The sequence below is a fragment of the Tupaia chinensis genome, unplaced genomic scaffold, assembly GCF_000334495.1.
Source record: "Tupaia chinensis unplaced genomic scaffold, TupChi_1.0 Scaffold145456_1, whole genome shotgun sequence".
Lineage (NCBI taxonomy): Eukaryota > Metazoa > Chordata > Mammalia > Scandentia > Tupaiidae > Tupaia > Tupaia belangeri.
This window is the reverse complement of record NW_006205314.1, coordinates 511294-528892: the sequence shown is the minus strand read 5'-3', so window position 1 is coordinate 528892 and position 17599 is coordinate 511294. Positions and strand designations below refer to the sequence as shown.

At 37.1% G+C, this 17599-nt stretch overlaps 1 protein-coding gene across 2 annotated transcripts in view; it reads left to right on the top strand.

Moving 5' to 3' along the window:
* GABRA3 (gamma-aminobutyric acid type A receptor subunit alpha3) overlaps positions 1–17599 on the top strand; it is a 249225-nt gene that overhangs the window by 161547 nt on the left and 70079 nt on the right. For both annotated transcript variants that reach the window (XM_006168034.2, XM_006168033.2), the window contains exon 5: positions 10064–10284. In XM_006168034.2, the coding sequence (XP_006168096.1) occupies positions 10064–10284 (221 nt within the window). The remainder of the gene's footprint in view (positions 1–10063; positions 10285–17599) is intronic.

Sequence of the window (17599 nt, the reverse complement as noted above, 5' to 3'; positions counted from 1 at the left end):
AAAGACAGAGACAGAGAGATAGAAAGTGAGAAATCACCCCGCAGGGGGGATGGCCACGCCACAATCCCTTCTCCTCCATTTTCCTCTCGGGATCTTGGGCACGCACACACACGCGCCTGGCGTGAGTTTAAGCCACTGGGTCCGGGATGCAAACCACGGTCAACTACATGGGAGTCCAGCGACATAGCCATTACGCTAACTGCTGGTCCCCCCCATCATAATTCTTGATGACAGATTTAGATAACAAACATCCTGGTCTGACAACTGCTTATGAAAATCAGGCAAAATACCTGAACTGTGTATAGGGAAAAATATGGTAATTAAAAAAGAAAGTGGCACGGTAACCAGCAGTTAGCGTAATGGCTATGTCGCTGGACTCCCACGTAGTCGACCGTGGTTCGCGTCCCGGACCCGGTGGCTTAAAACTCACGCCGGGCGCATGTGCGTGCGTGCCCAAGATCCCGAGAGGAGAATGGAAGAGAAGGGATTGCGGCGTGACCATCCTCCCTGGGGGGTGATTTCTCGCTTTCTGTCTCTATGTCTCTCTCTGTCTGTCTGGCGAGCGCATGTGCCCTATAGCAAAAGCCTCTCAAAAAAAAAAAAAAAAAGAAAAAAGAAAAGAAAGTGGCACAGGGACCTCTTTCCTGGTAATAGTGTACTTGAAATTATTGTACCTGTTTCCTCCCTAGCATTGAAAACAGTAGCTGTGTCTACTTCAACCAGCCCTTCCTGGCAGTCTGAAGTACAGAATAGATGGGAGCCTTTGTTATTTGGAAAGCCTTGTAGGTTGTCTGTTTCCATTTATTCTACAGAAAACTGTATTTCCAAATGCTGTATGGAAAGGGGTGCATGTCTATTCTGTGGCTTTTTTCCTAGGAGCCCATGATCAGGAATCTCCAGGGATACATTTATGCAACATAGACAGGAGGACACATAAATAATACCAGTAATACTATTTCAAAGACTAAATACACCTGAAAAAAAAGATGTGGATTATGATTCTCCAAATAGAGAATGTTAGAAAGAAGGCAGAGTACAGGGAGGAGGGGGTGCCTACAATAAAGGGGAGTGACCTGCATAAGGGAAAATGGCAAGGCCTTCACTGTGATGCAGTCTTCAAGTACCTTGCCTCCCTTGCTCCCTCCCTCCCCAAACCTGCCACCTCCACTAAGGTTGAATCAGCCTTGCAGGCCCTTTCTGGGAGCCTGCTCTGACACACTGAGCAGTGTTGTAAAGTTGAAGCCATTCAAGCTCTAACGTCAAGGCAGAAATGCTTCCCCAATAGTTAAGTGTCATTTCTGCCCTGTGTTGAAAATGTATTAAGTGCCTTTCCCAGGAGGCAGACTCAGGCTTATTATCTGGAAGATTCGATTTAAATGCCTCACAAAACAACAGAATTCATTTGTCAATTTGGAGGCAATCATCCTTGGAGTGTATACAAGGGCTCAATTTGCAAGGAAGGAATTGATTGCATTTTTAAAATGGTCAGGTCAAAATTTGATTGCTTTTGTCCAAAGGTCATGGGATACTTATGGAGCAAATAAGCACTATGTGCTTTTTCTCAGTAGTTTGTGTAAAGAATATTGTATAAAAATAAAAATAGGTACCCATCACCCAAGTTTTAAAAATCGTAAAAATTGTGCCATATTTTTTAATACTTAATAAATAACCTTTAAAGATACAAATGAAATGCCTTGCGTACCATACAGAATCGTGAATTTTTTTCTTTTTGTCATTTTAATACATTTTTATTTAGACTTATATCTAAGAATGTACATATTACATGCATTCATAAATAGCAAATAGTGGTTTCCATACTTTTGTATGAAATGAATTATATTGTATGTATCATTGTACAATTTTTTCAACCATCTACTGAACAACTATTATTTTTGATGAATTTAATTTAAATTCATTTATATTGAATGCTGTATATTATTGCATTGTATGATATTTATTCGATATTCATCCATTGTCTAGTTAATGAGCATTTAAGTTGTTTCTAGGTTTTTTTTTCTATTACAGAACAATGTGACAAGAAATATTCTTCTGTACATCATTCTTATAAACATATTTGAGTTCTGTGGGTGGATAAAATTTGTGATTCATAAGATTTGCATACCTTAACTTTTTCTCAAGTAGGGCCACTCATGAGAGATCCATGTCTCTACACTTTTGTCACACTTTACTTCTGACACTCTCATGGGAATAAAATGGTATTTAATGCATTTTATTTGCACTTTCCTGATGACCTTTGAGGTTAAACATCTTTTTATATGCTTAGTGGCAGATGTCTTTGCCACCACTGGTGTCAGCAAAAGTAGAAAACTGTGCAGACCCTGTTTCCTCATGTTGCCACTTTTGAAGTTTTCTGTGGGGGCTGTGTGTGTGTGTGTTTAATAATTAATGCATTTGAAAATTTGCAGCTTCTCTTTTGGCTCCCATTAAGACAAGTGCATGATTTTTCTTCTCTGATCTGTTAATAAGGTTAATGGCATTAATAGACTTCCTAAGATCATCTTTACATTCCTTAGAACAATTCAGCTTGATAACTATGTATTGGTATTATTTTCTTATACATTTCTTGGTTTGTTTTATTATTTTATTCCAACATTCTCAAATTAGACTGCTTCTCAGTACCTCTACTGCTATTATTCCGGTCCATACCACCATCATTTCTGGCATGTCCCACTGGAAAAAATCCCCTACTGATTTTCCTAACTCTACTATTTATTACAAACACACACACACACACACACACACACAGAAAATAAGAGAAGATACTGTAATAGACCTTCATGTATCCATTGCCCGGTTTTAAAAACTGGCATCATTTTTGGCTAATCTCATTTTATCTATATTCCCATCTCTCCCTAAAACTGTTCCACCTGACTTCATCGCTTGTTCTTGATTAAACATATCAGAAGTTTTCTACACTACTAGTGTTTTAAAAGCAGCCCAGTTTTTGTTTTTGTTCATCATCTTTTTTTTTTTTTTTCGTTGTCTGTGTCACAGGTTTTTGCTTTTATCTGGATCAAGTAAAAATACTTTCCTTGGCATACTCTGGTCCTTCTGGCTTCTTGAGGCATTATAGATAAGCTTATTAATTTTCTCTTTTCTTTAGGCTGTTAATAAGGTTTCGTTATGCTACCAGTTTTCCTCCAGGTACCACGTTAGGAGTCCCCAACAAGATTTCATGTGTAAACTTCTTCACTGTTGTTCAGTTCTGAATATTTTCTAATATTCTTGATTTTTTTTATATTGACATTTTCATACTGTGTTTTTCAATTTCCAAATGTAAAACTTTTTGTTAATTACTAATTTAATGACTCATATTGAAATAAGATGTGAGAGCTTTTTGTGTTTCTTGCGGTTTGCTGTATGGCTTAGCATGTGGTAATTTATTGGGATAAATGCTTTATCTGTGTTTTTGTAGGGCTTAAGTTGGATAAGTCTGTCCTCATTAGCTCATGTTTGTTAATTGGCTTGTTCAAATTTTGTAATTACATAAATCATTAGTCAGATGGGTCATTCATTGAGAGTCCATGACTTTGTTGATATCTCCTTGTAATTTGGCTTTTATCTTATGTATTTTGAGTCAGGTTTTTGGTAGATACAAAGTTAGAGTTATTATATGTTCTATTTAAAGTACTCCATTTTTAAGTGTAATTGATATTTCATCCCAAAGATAAATGTTTATCTTACAGTCCACTCTCCCCGTGTTTTGTAACTCTATCACCTTTATTTTGATTAGGATTTGCCCATACATGTTTCCATCATTTTACATCCAAACTGTCTGTAACATTTTAAAAGCTTGCTTCTTCTATAAATGAGAGGGGCAAGGAGAGACAAAGATACAGTACCCCCAACAGAGTTCCAATGCTGCGATCGACCCATACCCTTTAGCCAGCCCTAGACCATGGGCAAACGTGTGCCTGGCATACTCAGGGAGGTCTTGTACTTGAACTAAGAACCTCTCATGTGCAATTGCCTCACAGAGTGTCACATCTTACCTTTGTGCCATATTTTGGCCCCTGTCTATGTTTATGTCTTTAGATGTGCCTTCTATATGTACATAGCATATGACCTTATTTATGTATCTTTCAGTCATATTTAGTTTGTTTATACTGTCTTATTTTATTCTTTCTCCTATGTTTTTATATGCCTTAATTTTTTTTATGTTCTTGCCTTGTATAAGATTAAAGCATTTTGTATATTTGTTAGTATTTCTCTATTGTTTTGTTAGTTTTGCATTCTATTACTATTATATTCTTGAATGATTATCATAAAAGTTAATATTTATACTGGGCCTAAAGTCTAATGATAATTAGTACCTCCACTCTTCTCCCCAATAACTCAAGAGCACATTAACCCAAATGTTGCTACTCCCCTTTTCCAATTGGTTTACTCTAGTTATTTTCTCCACCTTGTTTTCATATGTAGATAGCCATTATTTGTTTAGTTTCTGCATAAGTTTCTCAACACTTATGCTTTATTCTTCCTTTTTTTTTGGAGAGTTTTTTTTGTTTGTTTGTTTTCTTTTGGTTTTGCGGATTTTTTTTTTTGTTTTTTTTGGCCATAGGGCATGTGTGCTTGCCAGAAAGACAGAGACAGAGAGACAGAAAGCAAGAAATCACCCCCCATGGGGGATGGCTATGCTGCAATCCCTTCTTCTCCATTCTGCTCTTGGGATCTTGGGCATGCACGCACACGCGCCTGGCATAGTCTAAACCACCAGGTCAGCGACTTGAACTGTAGTCGACTACATGGGAGTTTAGAGACATAGCCATTATGCCAACTTCTGGTCCCTATACTTATCCTTTCTTCTTGAATCTTCCTGCTGGCTTCATTTTCAACTAAATGAAGAACTTCCTTTAATGATTATTTTCATGAAGATTCTTTTGCTCATTTATCTACTCAAAAACATTTTTACAGTGGTCTGGGTCGATGGCCTGGTGGTTGAGGCAGCCAGATCTCACACGGCCAACTGCAAGGTTGGAGTCCCAGACCCAACAGCCTGAAAAACACATCAGACATATGCACATGCATGCCAAAAATGCTGAAAGAAGGTAGAAATGGAGGGGAAGCTATTGTGGTAGGATCATTTTCCATGTGGGGGGTTGTTTTCTCTCTTTTTCTCTCAGTCACTCTCTGGTAAGTGAACATGCCCTCTGGCAAAAATAAAATAAAATAAAATAAAATAAAAATGTTTCAGAGCATCTACTATAGCCTAAGTAGAGTTTTAGGTGCTAGGGAAGATTTACTGCTGAATGAAGCTAGCCAGGCTATGAAGGAGAGACACTGTATGTCCCGACTTAATATATACCGAGTGTCCGCACTCTATAACTGAAACTGACTGGCTAAAGGATGTTCTAACACAAGAGATGGGTGTGAATGCTAGATGTGGTGTGTGTGGAGGAGTGGGGCCTGGGGGAAAACATTTGGAGGAGGGATACGGAGACAGCATTGTTGAGACAGGGAGGTAGTATTGTTATATTTTGATAAACTGGACCGGGGAGAAATGGTCACATATTGAAATGATCACCTTGTAAGCTAAAAAATGTGATTGAATCTATTTTAAAAAAGTAAGAAAAACAAAATAAAATAAAAGAGTTTTAGGTGCTAGGAATATAGTAGCTAAGAGAACAAAATTCCTGCTCTCCTGGAGCTTCCAGGCTAGTGGAATGAGAACAAATAAATTATATATAGCCAGTAATAATGATAATAATTATTATTATGCATGTTTTGAAGAAAGGGGATTATTATTTATGACAAGATGGTCAAGGAATGTCCATCTGAAATGGTGACATCTGAATAAGAACTTGAGGGCTGTGAATGACTTAGCCACAAAAAAATATGGAATAAGAATGAGAATCTGTTAGTGGCAAATCTCCAGCTTATTTTCCTAAAATTATCTTTATTTTGCCCTTACTCTTAAATGATCACTTACTTGGCAATGAAATTCTAGCTCAACAGATATTTTTGTCGCAGTATTTTCAAAATATATTTGTTATATTTTGTTGTTTTAAGATCTCCTCTTGGAGAGGAGCCCCATAGTCTTCTGGTTAAGGGAGCTGAATACCACATAGTTTATTGGAATCTCAATCCTGGTAGCTTGAAAAACATGCTGACCACATGTGTGTGTGCCCCAAAACACAGCAGGATGGAGAAATGGAGGAGGAGGTATTGCACTGTGACCATGCCCCGTCAGGCAGTGCTTTTCTCCTTCCATCTCTCTGGACCACATGTGCCCTCTGGAAAATTTAAAAAACAAAAATAAAAAATATCTACTCTTTAATTTTTAAGTCTTCTATATGCTAACTTGTGTCTATTGAGTGTGCAACTCATTATGGTTCTTGAAGCTAAGGATGCATATATTACTACAGTTCTGGGAAGTTTCATCCACTAGATCTTTGTTCCCTCCCCCATATTCTCTATTTTCTCATATTTAAAACCATGATAGACATATTCTGAACCTTTTCCTTTTATCCTGCATGGTATTACAACTCTTACTCATGTTTTCCATCATTTATCCATATGAAATATAAACTATGCAATTCTTCCTTACACGTATTTTCCAGTTCACTAATATATCTTCACTGATATCTGATCTGCTTTATAAAACATTTTATATAAGACATTTACTGCATTTTAGTTTTCAGTGTCTATTTTTCTTTTACAAAAGGTCTGTCTTAAATAGACCTTTTTAAAATTTGCTTTTTCTTTCTCCCTTCTCCAGTCTTGTCATTTCAATTGTAGTTATTTTATAGTCCCTATTTGAGAATTCTGTTACATGGAGTCCTTGGAGGAACTCTAATTTGTTTATATGTTATATCAGCTGACTCTTGCTCATGATCATTTGTATAGGTGTTTTGTGGCTGTGGATGGTGAACTTATTTTTGGCAAGCATTTATTTGTGGTGATATCCTACCCGGATGTTTTTATGTTTGCTTTTACAAGTCAATCTAGTGGTATCCCTAGCCCGAGACCAATTTTCATGTTAATTTCTCAGTTTGTAAACTCCAGATCAGGCAGACTATACATGTGAGCACCAATCCCACATAATATTAAGCTTGATATTGCTAAATCTCAGTAGAAATGCTTCCCCCTCACCTCCTCCCCATTTCTTTTTGAAATTTTTGTGTTATGGACTGATTCTGTCTAATTTGTCATATATAGTTCACTCTTTTCCTGGAGTTGGAGCCCTTCAGGATCTTGACTTTACATAGGAGCCTAGTTCCAGTTTCTCCTTTGGCATAGTCCTCCTGGTTTACAGCTGTTGTGCTGGTAATTGATAAAACCTCCTTTCACTCTCAAAAGTGTCCTAGTTCAGACAGTATGTTATATGATATTTTAGTCCTTAAGCAGAAATATACTTAGAATGCCAGAGGAAGAAAAGCTAGACTGGCTCATTCATAGAGGGAAGTACACTTGGAGAAGAGCTCAGAGACAATGGCAAAGGCCTGCTATGTCAGGGAAGAGTTTATTCTAGATGTGATCAGAGACATTAAGAGATTTTAAAGCAAAAGGTTTTAAGTGTCTTCTCACTTCTGCCTTTTTCTTTATTTTACTTTCTTTCTTTTTATTTTTCAAGAGAGATTTTTGCTATAGAGCATGTGCACTCACTGGAGAGAAAGAGAGAAAGAGAGAGAGGGACAGAGAGACAGAACATGAGAAATCACCCCCACAGGGGGGATGGCCACACTGACATCCCTTTTCCTCCATTCTCCTCTTTGGATTTTAAGCATACAGATACATGTGCCCTGTGTGAGTTTTAAACTGCTGGATCGGGGACTCAAACCGCATTGACTACATGGGAATCCATTATGCCATCTTCGAGTCCCTCTTTCTTTTTTCTTTCTTTCTTTCTTTTTTCTTTTTTCTTTCTTTCTTTCTTTTTCTTTCTTTCTTTCTTTCTTTCTTTCATTTTTTTTTGTTATATTTATTCACTGTAAATCATTAGAGCACGCAAAATGAATCTTCACATTCATAATACACTGAATATCAGCCCAATCAAAGATATCACCATACTTATTATCTTTAACAGATAATTTTCCATTTTGTGTTTCTTAACTGTTTTCCTTTTTTCTCCTTGATTCCCTCCCTCCATCATTCTCTGTCATTTCCCACCCTTTTATTCTTTTTTTTTAAAGAGATTTTTCTATAGGGTGTGTGTGCTCGCCAGAGACACAGAGAGAGACATAGAGAAAGAAAGTGAGAAATCACTGTCCCAGGGGATGGCCATGCCACAATGTCTTCTCCTCCATTCTTTTCTCAATATTTTGGGCATGCATGCACATGTGCCCAGCATGAATTTTAAGCGACCGGGTTTGGGACTCAAACTGCAGTTGACTATGTGAGAGTCCAGCAACATATCCATTATGCCATCTGCTGGTCCCATCCTTGGTGCTTTGTGTAGTTCAGTGGTCAGTCAAGGATTTGGCTGGAGTTCAGACTCATATTTTGGGACTCACTCTCTCAGTGTTTCTTTTGCTTCCAGGAGCTCCTCATAAATTTTCAATTCGCCTTCCAGTCCCGACCCTTTCTTCTGATATACTACTCTAATAGGTTTTCATATTTCTACCCTCTGGGTTGTGATGAATGAAGGCATTCCTTCAGTCTAAATAGCAGCAAATTCACAAAATTCACCCAGCAACGTTTTTTTCATTTAGCTGAATAATAATCTATTTTTCTCTCTTTTTTTAAAAACTAACTCTTTGGTCTCCCTGATTTGTGGGTAATACTGTGATTAGTCAGGATTTGAGATGGAGTATATACCAGATTTGGCTGCCTAGTCCTTCTTGTAACTCCCTTGCTTCCAGCACACCCACTCCTAATAGTCCAGATTCTCTACTACCTTGAGCAAGTAAGACTGTTACACATGTCACAGAAATTCTAGGTTTGAAAAGACACCTTTGGGAAAGAAAAATCACAAACTCACAACTTTAATTTACTTTTGATGTCATCTTTCAAAGGTAAATTCACCTTAAGTTTCTGTTTTCAGCCATTCCACAATTGTTCAGATTTTATAATTAGTAGCTAGAGAGATAGACCTACACAATTTCTTTTGCTGTTACCAAAACATAGGACATTTGTTGTTATTCCAATTTGTGTTTAGATTAACAGCAAATTTTATTTTTCATGTTAATTAGCAATTTTTATACATTTTCTGAATTTTATGTCCATTTATTCATTTTCTATTTGTATATTTGTTTTTGTCTTTTATTTTTTGAGGGTTTTTTGTTATAGGGTGCGTGCACTCGCCAAAAAGACAGAGAGAGACAGAGAGACAGAAAGAGAGAAATCATCCCCAAGGGGGATGGCCACACCGCAATCCCTTCTCTTCCATTCTCCTCTCGGGATCTTGGGCACACACGCACATGCACCCAGCATGAGTTTAAGCCACCGGGTCCGGGACTTGAACCAAGGTCAACTACATGGGAATCCAGCAACATAGCTATTATGCCAACTGCTGGTCCCTGTTTTTATCTTATTCATCTGTAAGACTTCATTATTTCCTGAAGATAATAAGATACTAGCTTATTAGACATGATGTTATTTTGAGGCTCATATGAAATGTTTACTATTGGGTTGCTGAAAAAGTCATGATATGTTTTTTCCTTGTTTTTTTTTTATGCAAAAATGCATCATGACTTTTTCGACAACCCAATGTATATATAAGGTTTTGGTTTAATAGTAATTGTTGTATCAGCCTTTGATATTCATATGGGCTCATTGAACAGTAGAGATAAGACAAGAACTTTGAGAGAGATGGGAATGTTTTCTAGGAAAAGTCTTGTGGTCGCTGTATATGATATGTGGGACTGTGTCGGTAGTGATCTTTCTAACCAAAGCCTTGTGATATTGTCTCCACACTTATTGACCACCATGATGTTATTTCTCAATCACAGTCATTTGCCTTACTTACCAGTCATTACTGTTAATAGCCTGCTACTTCTGTGCATATAAGGGAATGTAGCAAGATAGCTAATATTTGCTAAGGACACTATGGACCTTCAGCAAAACTCTACTAAAACATTGTTCTCTCTCTTTTTGTCCCTAGGAGTATACAATTGATGTATTTTTTCGACAGACATGGCATGATGAAAGACTAAAATTTGATGGACCCATGAAGATCCTTCCATTGAACAATCTTCTGGCTAGTAAGATCTGGACCCCTGACACCTTCTTTCATAATGGAAAGAAATCAGTGGCTCATAACATGACCACACCCAACAAGCTGCTCAGATTGGTGGACAACGGGACCCTCCTCTACACAATGAGGTCAGAGGCCCCAACCCAAAGTCTATTGGGAGTAGGACTGGGAATGAAAGCAGTATGAAGAGTATACATTGAAAATTCTGTCAAGTTTATAGATTATAGAGATACACATATATTTATATTCTTTTTTTAAAAAAATAATTATTTAATTTTATTTATTTATTTATGTTAATTTGACCAGAGACACATGCAGAGAGAGAGAGGGAAAGTGAGAAAGCAAGCCACTGGGTTCAGGACCTGAACCATGGTCAGCCATGTGGGAGTGTCCAGCACCCTAACCACCACACCACCTGCTGGTCCCTATATTATATTTTTCATAACACTTTTGCATGTGTATTTACTCATAGGAACACATATTCTGGATACACATATAGAATTGCACATATGAACATTTGAGACACAAAGATATATGTTCATAATGTAGAAATGTATGCATATCTAAAATAAATATGAACTAAAAAACAGGCACAAGTTCATATTCAAGGACACTTATATACACAAACTCACAAAAACATATACACAGGAATGAGCACTATGATAGAATAGGCTAGGTGTAACTGCAGTGACAAACTGTCCCTGTGATGCACAGTTGTAAGAATCAAAGAGATAATGATTGATACTTACTTTAACATACAATATTTTATATATGTAAATGTAAACTAAAGTAACATTTATGCCACATTATTAGGGGATGCTCAGGAAACTGATGGAAGTGAAGTTATAACATAACTTAAGATTATATATTTTAAAAACACTGTTTGTGGGACCAGCAGTTGGTGTAATTGCTATGTCACTGGACTCCCATGTAGGTGACTACACTTTGAGTCCCGGACCTGGTGGTTTAAACTCATGCCAGGCACGTGTACATGCCCAAGATCCCAAGAGGAGAATGGAGGAGAAGGGATTGCAGCATGGCCATCCCCCATGGGGGGTGATTTCTTGCTTTCTGTCTCTGTCCCTCTGTCTTTCTGGCGAGCTCACACTCCCTATAGCAAAAACCTCTCCAAAAGAAAAAAAAAACACTGTGTGTGTGCATGTGTGTGTGTATTGGTATTACAAACATCATACAGTATAAAATATATTTTATAATTTTTTACCTCCCTATACATAAAAACTTTTATGTATTTAATAACTGCTTATTGTTATTAGATATTGAATTTTGGTGTCAAAAAATAACTTTGACAGCATTGCAGTACAAAATGATTCTTTGCATCAATACTACAAAACATTTTTGATTTTGCATTTATCTTTTGTGCTTTTGCTAACTTTTCTACTGCCAATTGTCACTTTCTGAAGCTTTTTTCTATATTAATACATATTGAGTTAGGGGCCGGCAGGTGGCATGGTGGTTAAGGTTGCTGGACTCCCCCATGGCTGACTGCAGTTCAAGTCCCAGACCTGGTGGCTTTCTCTCTCTCTCTCACTCTATCCCTCTCTGGTCAAATTAAAATAAATAAGTAAATAAAGTTAAAATAAAATAATTCTAAAAAATAATTAGTGCCTAAAAAAATACATGCTGATTTAACTTATTGATTCTTTATTGAATGGATAAATGAAATCTTCACTGCAGATTCTATGGCTCTTCCACATTTGAATATTTGTTAATTTTATATAATGAAACTCAAATAACACATACCTTGCAAATAAGTTATTAATAAATGAAATGGTTTGTCTATATATTAATTCTTCATTACTTCAAATTTGTTAATTATTGGTGTTTTTCCTAATAGAGTTTAGGAGACAAAAGAATGCCAAGGAAGAAAAAAATAACAAAAACTTATTTTTTTGTTGGAAGAGAAAGGAGAAGATGACAGACAAGAGCAATGATCATTAAGTAGGGAAAAAAACTATGGTGAAAAGAAGAAAAGTGAGTCAAAGTACAAAAGTAGAGTAGAGAGGAAAGAAGACTAATCACACACAGACACACACACACACACACACACACACACACATTATAATATATGTATGTGTATGTGAGATGAGCATGTGAAGTTTGAGGAAAGACAACATGATAAGGAAAAAAGTTATAAAGTTGAGATGAAGAAGATGGAGTAAAATAAAGAAGCAAGATAATAGGATATCCAAAAAAAAAAAAAATGGAGGAATTGGGGAAGAGGAGATAGCATATTAAAAGAAAGATGACAAAAACAAGTAGGAGAAGGGATGATGGAGATGAACAAGAGGGAGGGAAACTAAATGGAGGAAAGATAAGCCTTCATTTATTCATTCACCAAACATGTTTTGACTTCCAAATACATATGTGGCCCTAGACTAAATTCTGGGTATACAAATATTAAGGTATCATCTGTGTCCTTAGGACAATCACGATAAAATAGATGAGAAAAACTAATTAGATAATCTTAAATAATATAAACTGAAATGCTAAAGATATGGGTGATTATGGGAAAGTAGAGGAAGGTCATTGCACTCATATTTTGGATCAGGTTGAGCAAAAAGTTGCTGAGTGAAGCAACATCTAAGCTCCTGAATATTGGTATTAACATTAGTTTTTATATTATTAAATAAGTAGAATTATAGGTAAGGGATAGAGAGATGAGACAAAGGACATCGTAAACATAGAAAACTAAGTAAGCAATTACAAGGAACAAAATGACACATTTTAAGCAAGAGAATGAGATGGTCAGTTCTTTTAATTTATATATAGCACTGTAGTTAAGTGTGTAAAGAATGCATTCAAAGATAAAAAGACTGGAATTAGGGCAAATGGTTAGGAAACAGCTGAAATAGTCTAAATGGGAAGTGATGTTCTAATTCTGAGCAGTGTATTAAAATGGAGAAGGGAGTTATGTTTAGGAAGTAAGTAGTAAATACAGACAAAGTCAGAATGACAGGGAGGGCTTCCCAAAATAGCAGGTACATTACAGACAAAGTCAGAATGACAGGGAGGGCTTCTCAACATAGCAGGTGCATAAATAAAGTAGGTGAATGATGGTACTATAAACCAGAATCTAGTATATAAAAGTTAGCACAGATTTAAGAAAGTCTGTGAGTTAATTTTGGGTGAGATAAGCTTAAGAAGATTGTAGATTATCTAGGGAGAGAAGTCTGATAGTAGTTTGATATACTAATCTTAAAATCAGAAGAGAAATACGAGCTAGAGATATAAAACAAGGTAACACCATGGGAATGGATATGATCATTTCAGAAAAGGGTGTAGAGTGACAAGAAAATCACACCAAATGCCCAGTCATGTCTTATTACTGTCATTAAGGCAGCAGAGGTGAAAGAGGAACCAAGAAGGAAAAGTTAAGGAGGCATTCATAAAACCATTAGTGTCAGTATCTTAAATGCTAAGTGTGATAGCCAGCACTGCCATTTTTTAATAGAGCTTACCTCTTTCTGAGTACATGCTAGTATTGAATTTCTCTTGAGCCTTGAACTTACATACGAACAAGTGACTTGCTTCAGCTAACCAAATGTGAGTATAAACAACATGTATCAGTTGAGAAGGATGAGAAGCCTCTAAGAGTCAGTGCATAGTGTGCCACTTTCCCTGGCCACAGTGACCAGTATTATGCTAGTTGTTCTTGAATTCATCATATGTCCCTTACTGGGGAGGACAAAGAAGTGATACTTTACTCCCCTACCGGATACAAACAGTGTGAGTAAGAAACAGACTTTTGTTGCTTTAGGGTCTTGAGATTTTAGGATTGTTTTTTAACTGCATGTTAATATAATTCATCTTAACTGATTCATCAAAGGAGTAAAGAATTTCAAAAGGTCAATAATGACACCAATAATATCATAAGAAGTACAGTACTTAACATCAATATATTTACAATGTTCTAGGCATCATTCTAATCGTTCTATATTGATAGTCTTCATAAAAACTCTGTGAAATAGGTACTATTATCCCCACTTTATAGATGAGGAAACTGAGACACAAGTGAGCAAGAAAATTTCTTGAGTTTACGTAGAGTAGAAGTAGTAGACACAGTGAGCATAGAAAACACTTTCTGAAGCTTCTTGGAAAATGAAAGAGAGGGACATGTAATAAAAGAAATAGTTTCCTTTGTTTTCACTGGAGAGACTGGAAAACATCTGTGAGATAACAGAAAGGATCTAGTGCAAAGATAAATGTGGTAGATACAGTGGAAATAATGTTTTGCTGAAAGCACCCACTCAGAGAAAACGTAAGGGGATGGTACTGAAACTGTAGTTGGAGTTTTACTTGTAAGGAAGAAGGGTTACCTCTTCTCGTACTTCGTGAAAGGCTATTAGGTTAGATATATATGTTGGAAAGGAGGTGGGGAGGATAAGACATAAGATAGATATGAAATAATATGATGTATGAAGGAGAATTTGGAGAGAATGGAACATAGATGGAGAGACAGAGACATGTTTGCAATAAAGTGCAGAAAAGAAAAGAATATACAGAGGAGATAGGAGCACATACAATTGTGTAAAGAATGGAGTGAAGTATACATAAACAGAAAAGAGGATGTACAGAATGAGGATGAAAGGGCAGAACGATGAGGAGATACGCATGGCTGAAAGACAGTAGGCAAATCAAGAGAAGCAATAGGGCGGAGAGAGTGATAAGAAAGGAACTGAACACAGTAGTGGTTGCAAATAGTAGGGAAAAAAGAATAGAGAAGGTAGAGAATAGGATTGCATTTTGGAGGAGGGATAGAGAAGGCAAGAAAAGAGGAGAGGATAGGATTGTTGAAATATGAAAAAAAGACACAGATTGAGGAGGGCAAAGAATGAAGTAGGTCAAAGGATGAGTTTCCCTAAAAAAAGTAGAATGAATGGGAAGATGACCATTGGACATTTCATTGTAGTTTGATTGGGACGAGAATGTCAAGTTGGATGAGCTAGCATTCTGTGGAATACCCTTGTGCATATTCTCAAATACAGATACATGATGAAGCCAGTGGTCCCCCATACAGTAGATAGTTCTCCTTGGATACAAGGTATGTCTGATGCAGACCTAGGCTCAAAATTGAAAGATAAAAGCTTAAATCTCTTTATGGTACCACAATGGACTCATCTAGTGACCGTTTTGCAAGTCACAAACTTCCTGCATTCTCTAGTTCCTCATTCTCATAATAATGTAGCTGCACCTGTCTTGCAGGAATGTGAAAGGTGCAAATTGGAAAAGGTCTGCAGAGCACTTAGAATTTTTCAGGATGTTTTTTTCTATAACATCCCTATTATTTTTTTGGACCCTAAGAAATCTTATCTGGACTTTGTGGGAAAACTCCAGGACAGCTTCCTAGAAAACATTGAACAAATATCACATGGGCACGTAACTAGGGCAGTTTAGAAAGAAATCTTGCTTTGCCTCATCTTGGGACCTCAGGACAACCATAAAAATGCAGGCCAAAGCCTATTACCTGCTACATATTTCAGCAGCAAACATACTAAAATTGGAATAATACATAGAAGATTAACAGAGGCAGCCTAAGATGATGCACACATTTACAGAGTATTTTCTATTTTCTAGGCATGGATATAGAGAGCACTTTATCTCTCTTAATGACAACTTACATTCTAATGAAGAAATGGGTAAACTTGTCCATTGTTTTTATTAGGTTTATGTATTTATTTCTTCCATGTAAGAGAGAAACAAAGGACAGAGAGAGGAGAGAGAGAGATTCCTAACAGGGCCCTCATGCTGTGTTCTAGTTCCTGCCTCAACCAGCCCAGATCATGGGCATGCATGCATGCATCTAGTGTGTACAGGGAAGCCTCAGGTCACGGACGTGTGATCTTCCCATATGGCTTTAGCTTTGTGGAGTGTCATGTTACAGCTGTGTCAACATAGCTGGCCATGGCATTGTCCTTTATACTTATTATATATAAATGTTGCATAATACATAATACAGTATAAAGCAAGTACCACTAACTATCTGAATAGTAGGGACAAATATTCATTTAATTTAAGTAGATTTTATCCCATTGACTTGAATCATTCACTTAACACATTTGCAACTGTTTTTCATTGTTGTTGCTGTAGGGTGCATGTGCTCGCCAGACAGAGAGAGACAGAGAGACAGAAAGCGAGAGATGGCCACGCCACAATCCCCTCTCCTCCATTCTCCTCTCGGGATCTTGGGCATGTACACACACACGCCCGGTGTGAGTTTAAGCCACTGGGTCCAGGACTTGAACCGTGGTCAACTACATGGGAGTCCAGAGACATAGCCATTACTCTAACTCTGGTTCCTGCAACTACTTTTTATGTATAAGACTCTGAGATATGTACTGAGCTACAGGGGTCAATAAGACATAGCTCATGCTCTTAATGACCTTGCTGTCTAGTACTTAAAGATATGTGCACAGATAGCCACACAATATTGTAAAATCCCTTGAATAGAGGGAGTTGTAACATGCAGTGGAATCCAAGGATAAGGAATATCTGACTTGACAGGAGGGCATTGAGGGAAGCTGCAAATAGGCTTGATGCATGGCTGTTCTCTTGAATCTTGAAGGGAATGTAGGTAACTATCAAACAAATGAGAGACAGAGCTGAGGTAGAGGAGGAAATTCTAGGCAGAGGAAATTTCATATGCACAAAGACGTGTATTCATGAACTGACATCACACATCAGAAAACTGGTATCTCTTGTGAAACATGATAGGGAAATAGTGCTATGGGAGCAACTAGCAGGGACAATTAAGAGTCTGAGGTGGAATATTCACAATAAATTCCCAAGGAAATTACCTTTCAACTGGATCAGAGTACAGTGCAGTGATCTGGGGTGTGGGGGGGGGGGACACATTTAAGCATTTTCAGCATAAAAGTGATGGGGATTCATTGAAGATTTTATTGTAGAGGAAGGAATTAAACAGATTTGCATTTTAAATAGGTTACTGGGGAAGTAGTGTAGAAGGCCTAGTAGGGGAGGGCAAAATGGAAAATGAGGTGCCTAGCTGGAAAGCTGCTATAATTCTTGAGTAATAATACAAATAACAGGTACTGTGTCTTGATCATCTACTGTGTGCCAGACACTTTATTTTGTAAAACATCTCTAGTCTCTATAGCAACTATTCAATATGGATATAAGTACCTATACTTATTATCCCTTTTAAACTGATCCAGGAGAAGCTTCAAAAATAAAAAATAACTTGCCCAGGATTATGACGTTATTAGGTAAATGTGAGTCTGTTTGCCTTCAAGCTATTGCCTTTTCCACTAACCAAGATTTTGAAAAAGGATATGGAAATACATTATGTTCTAATGGTACCATTGATGGGACGATGCCTGATTAAAGTTGGTGGGGTTCAAGATGTTGAATGGATGGTTCCTATAAGCAAATAACTTACCTAGGATAATGGAAGTACTAAAGATG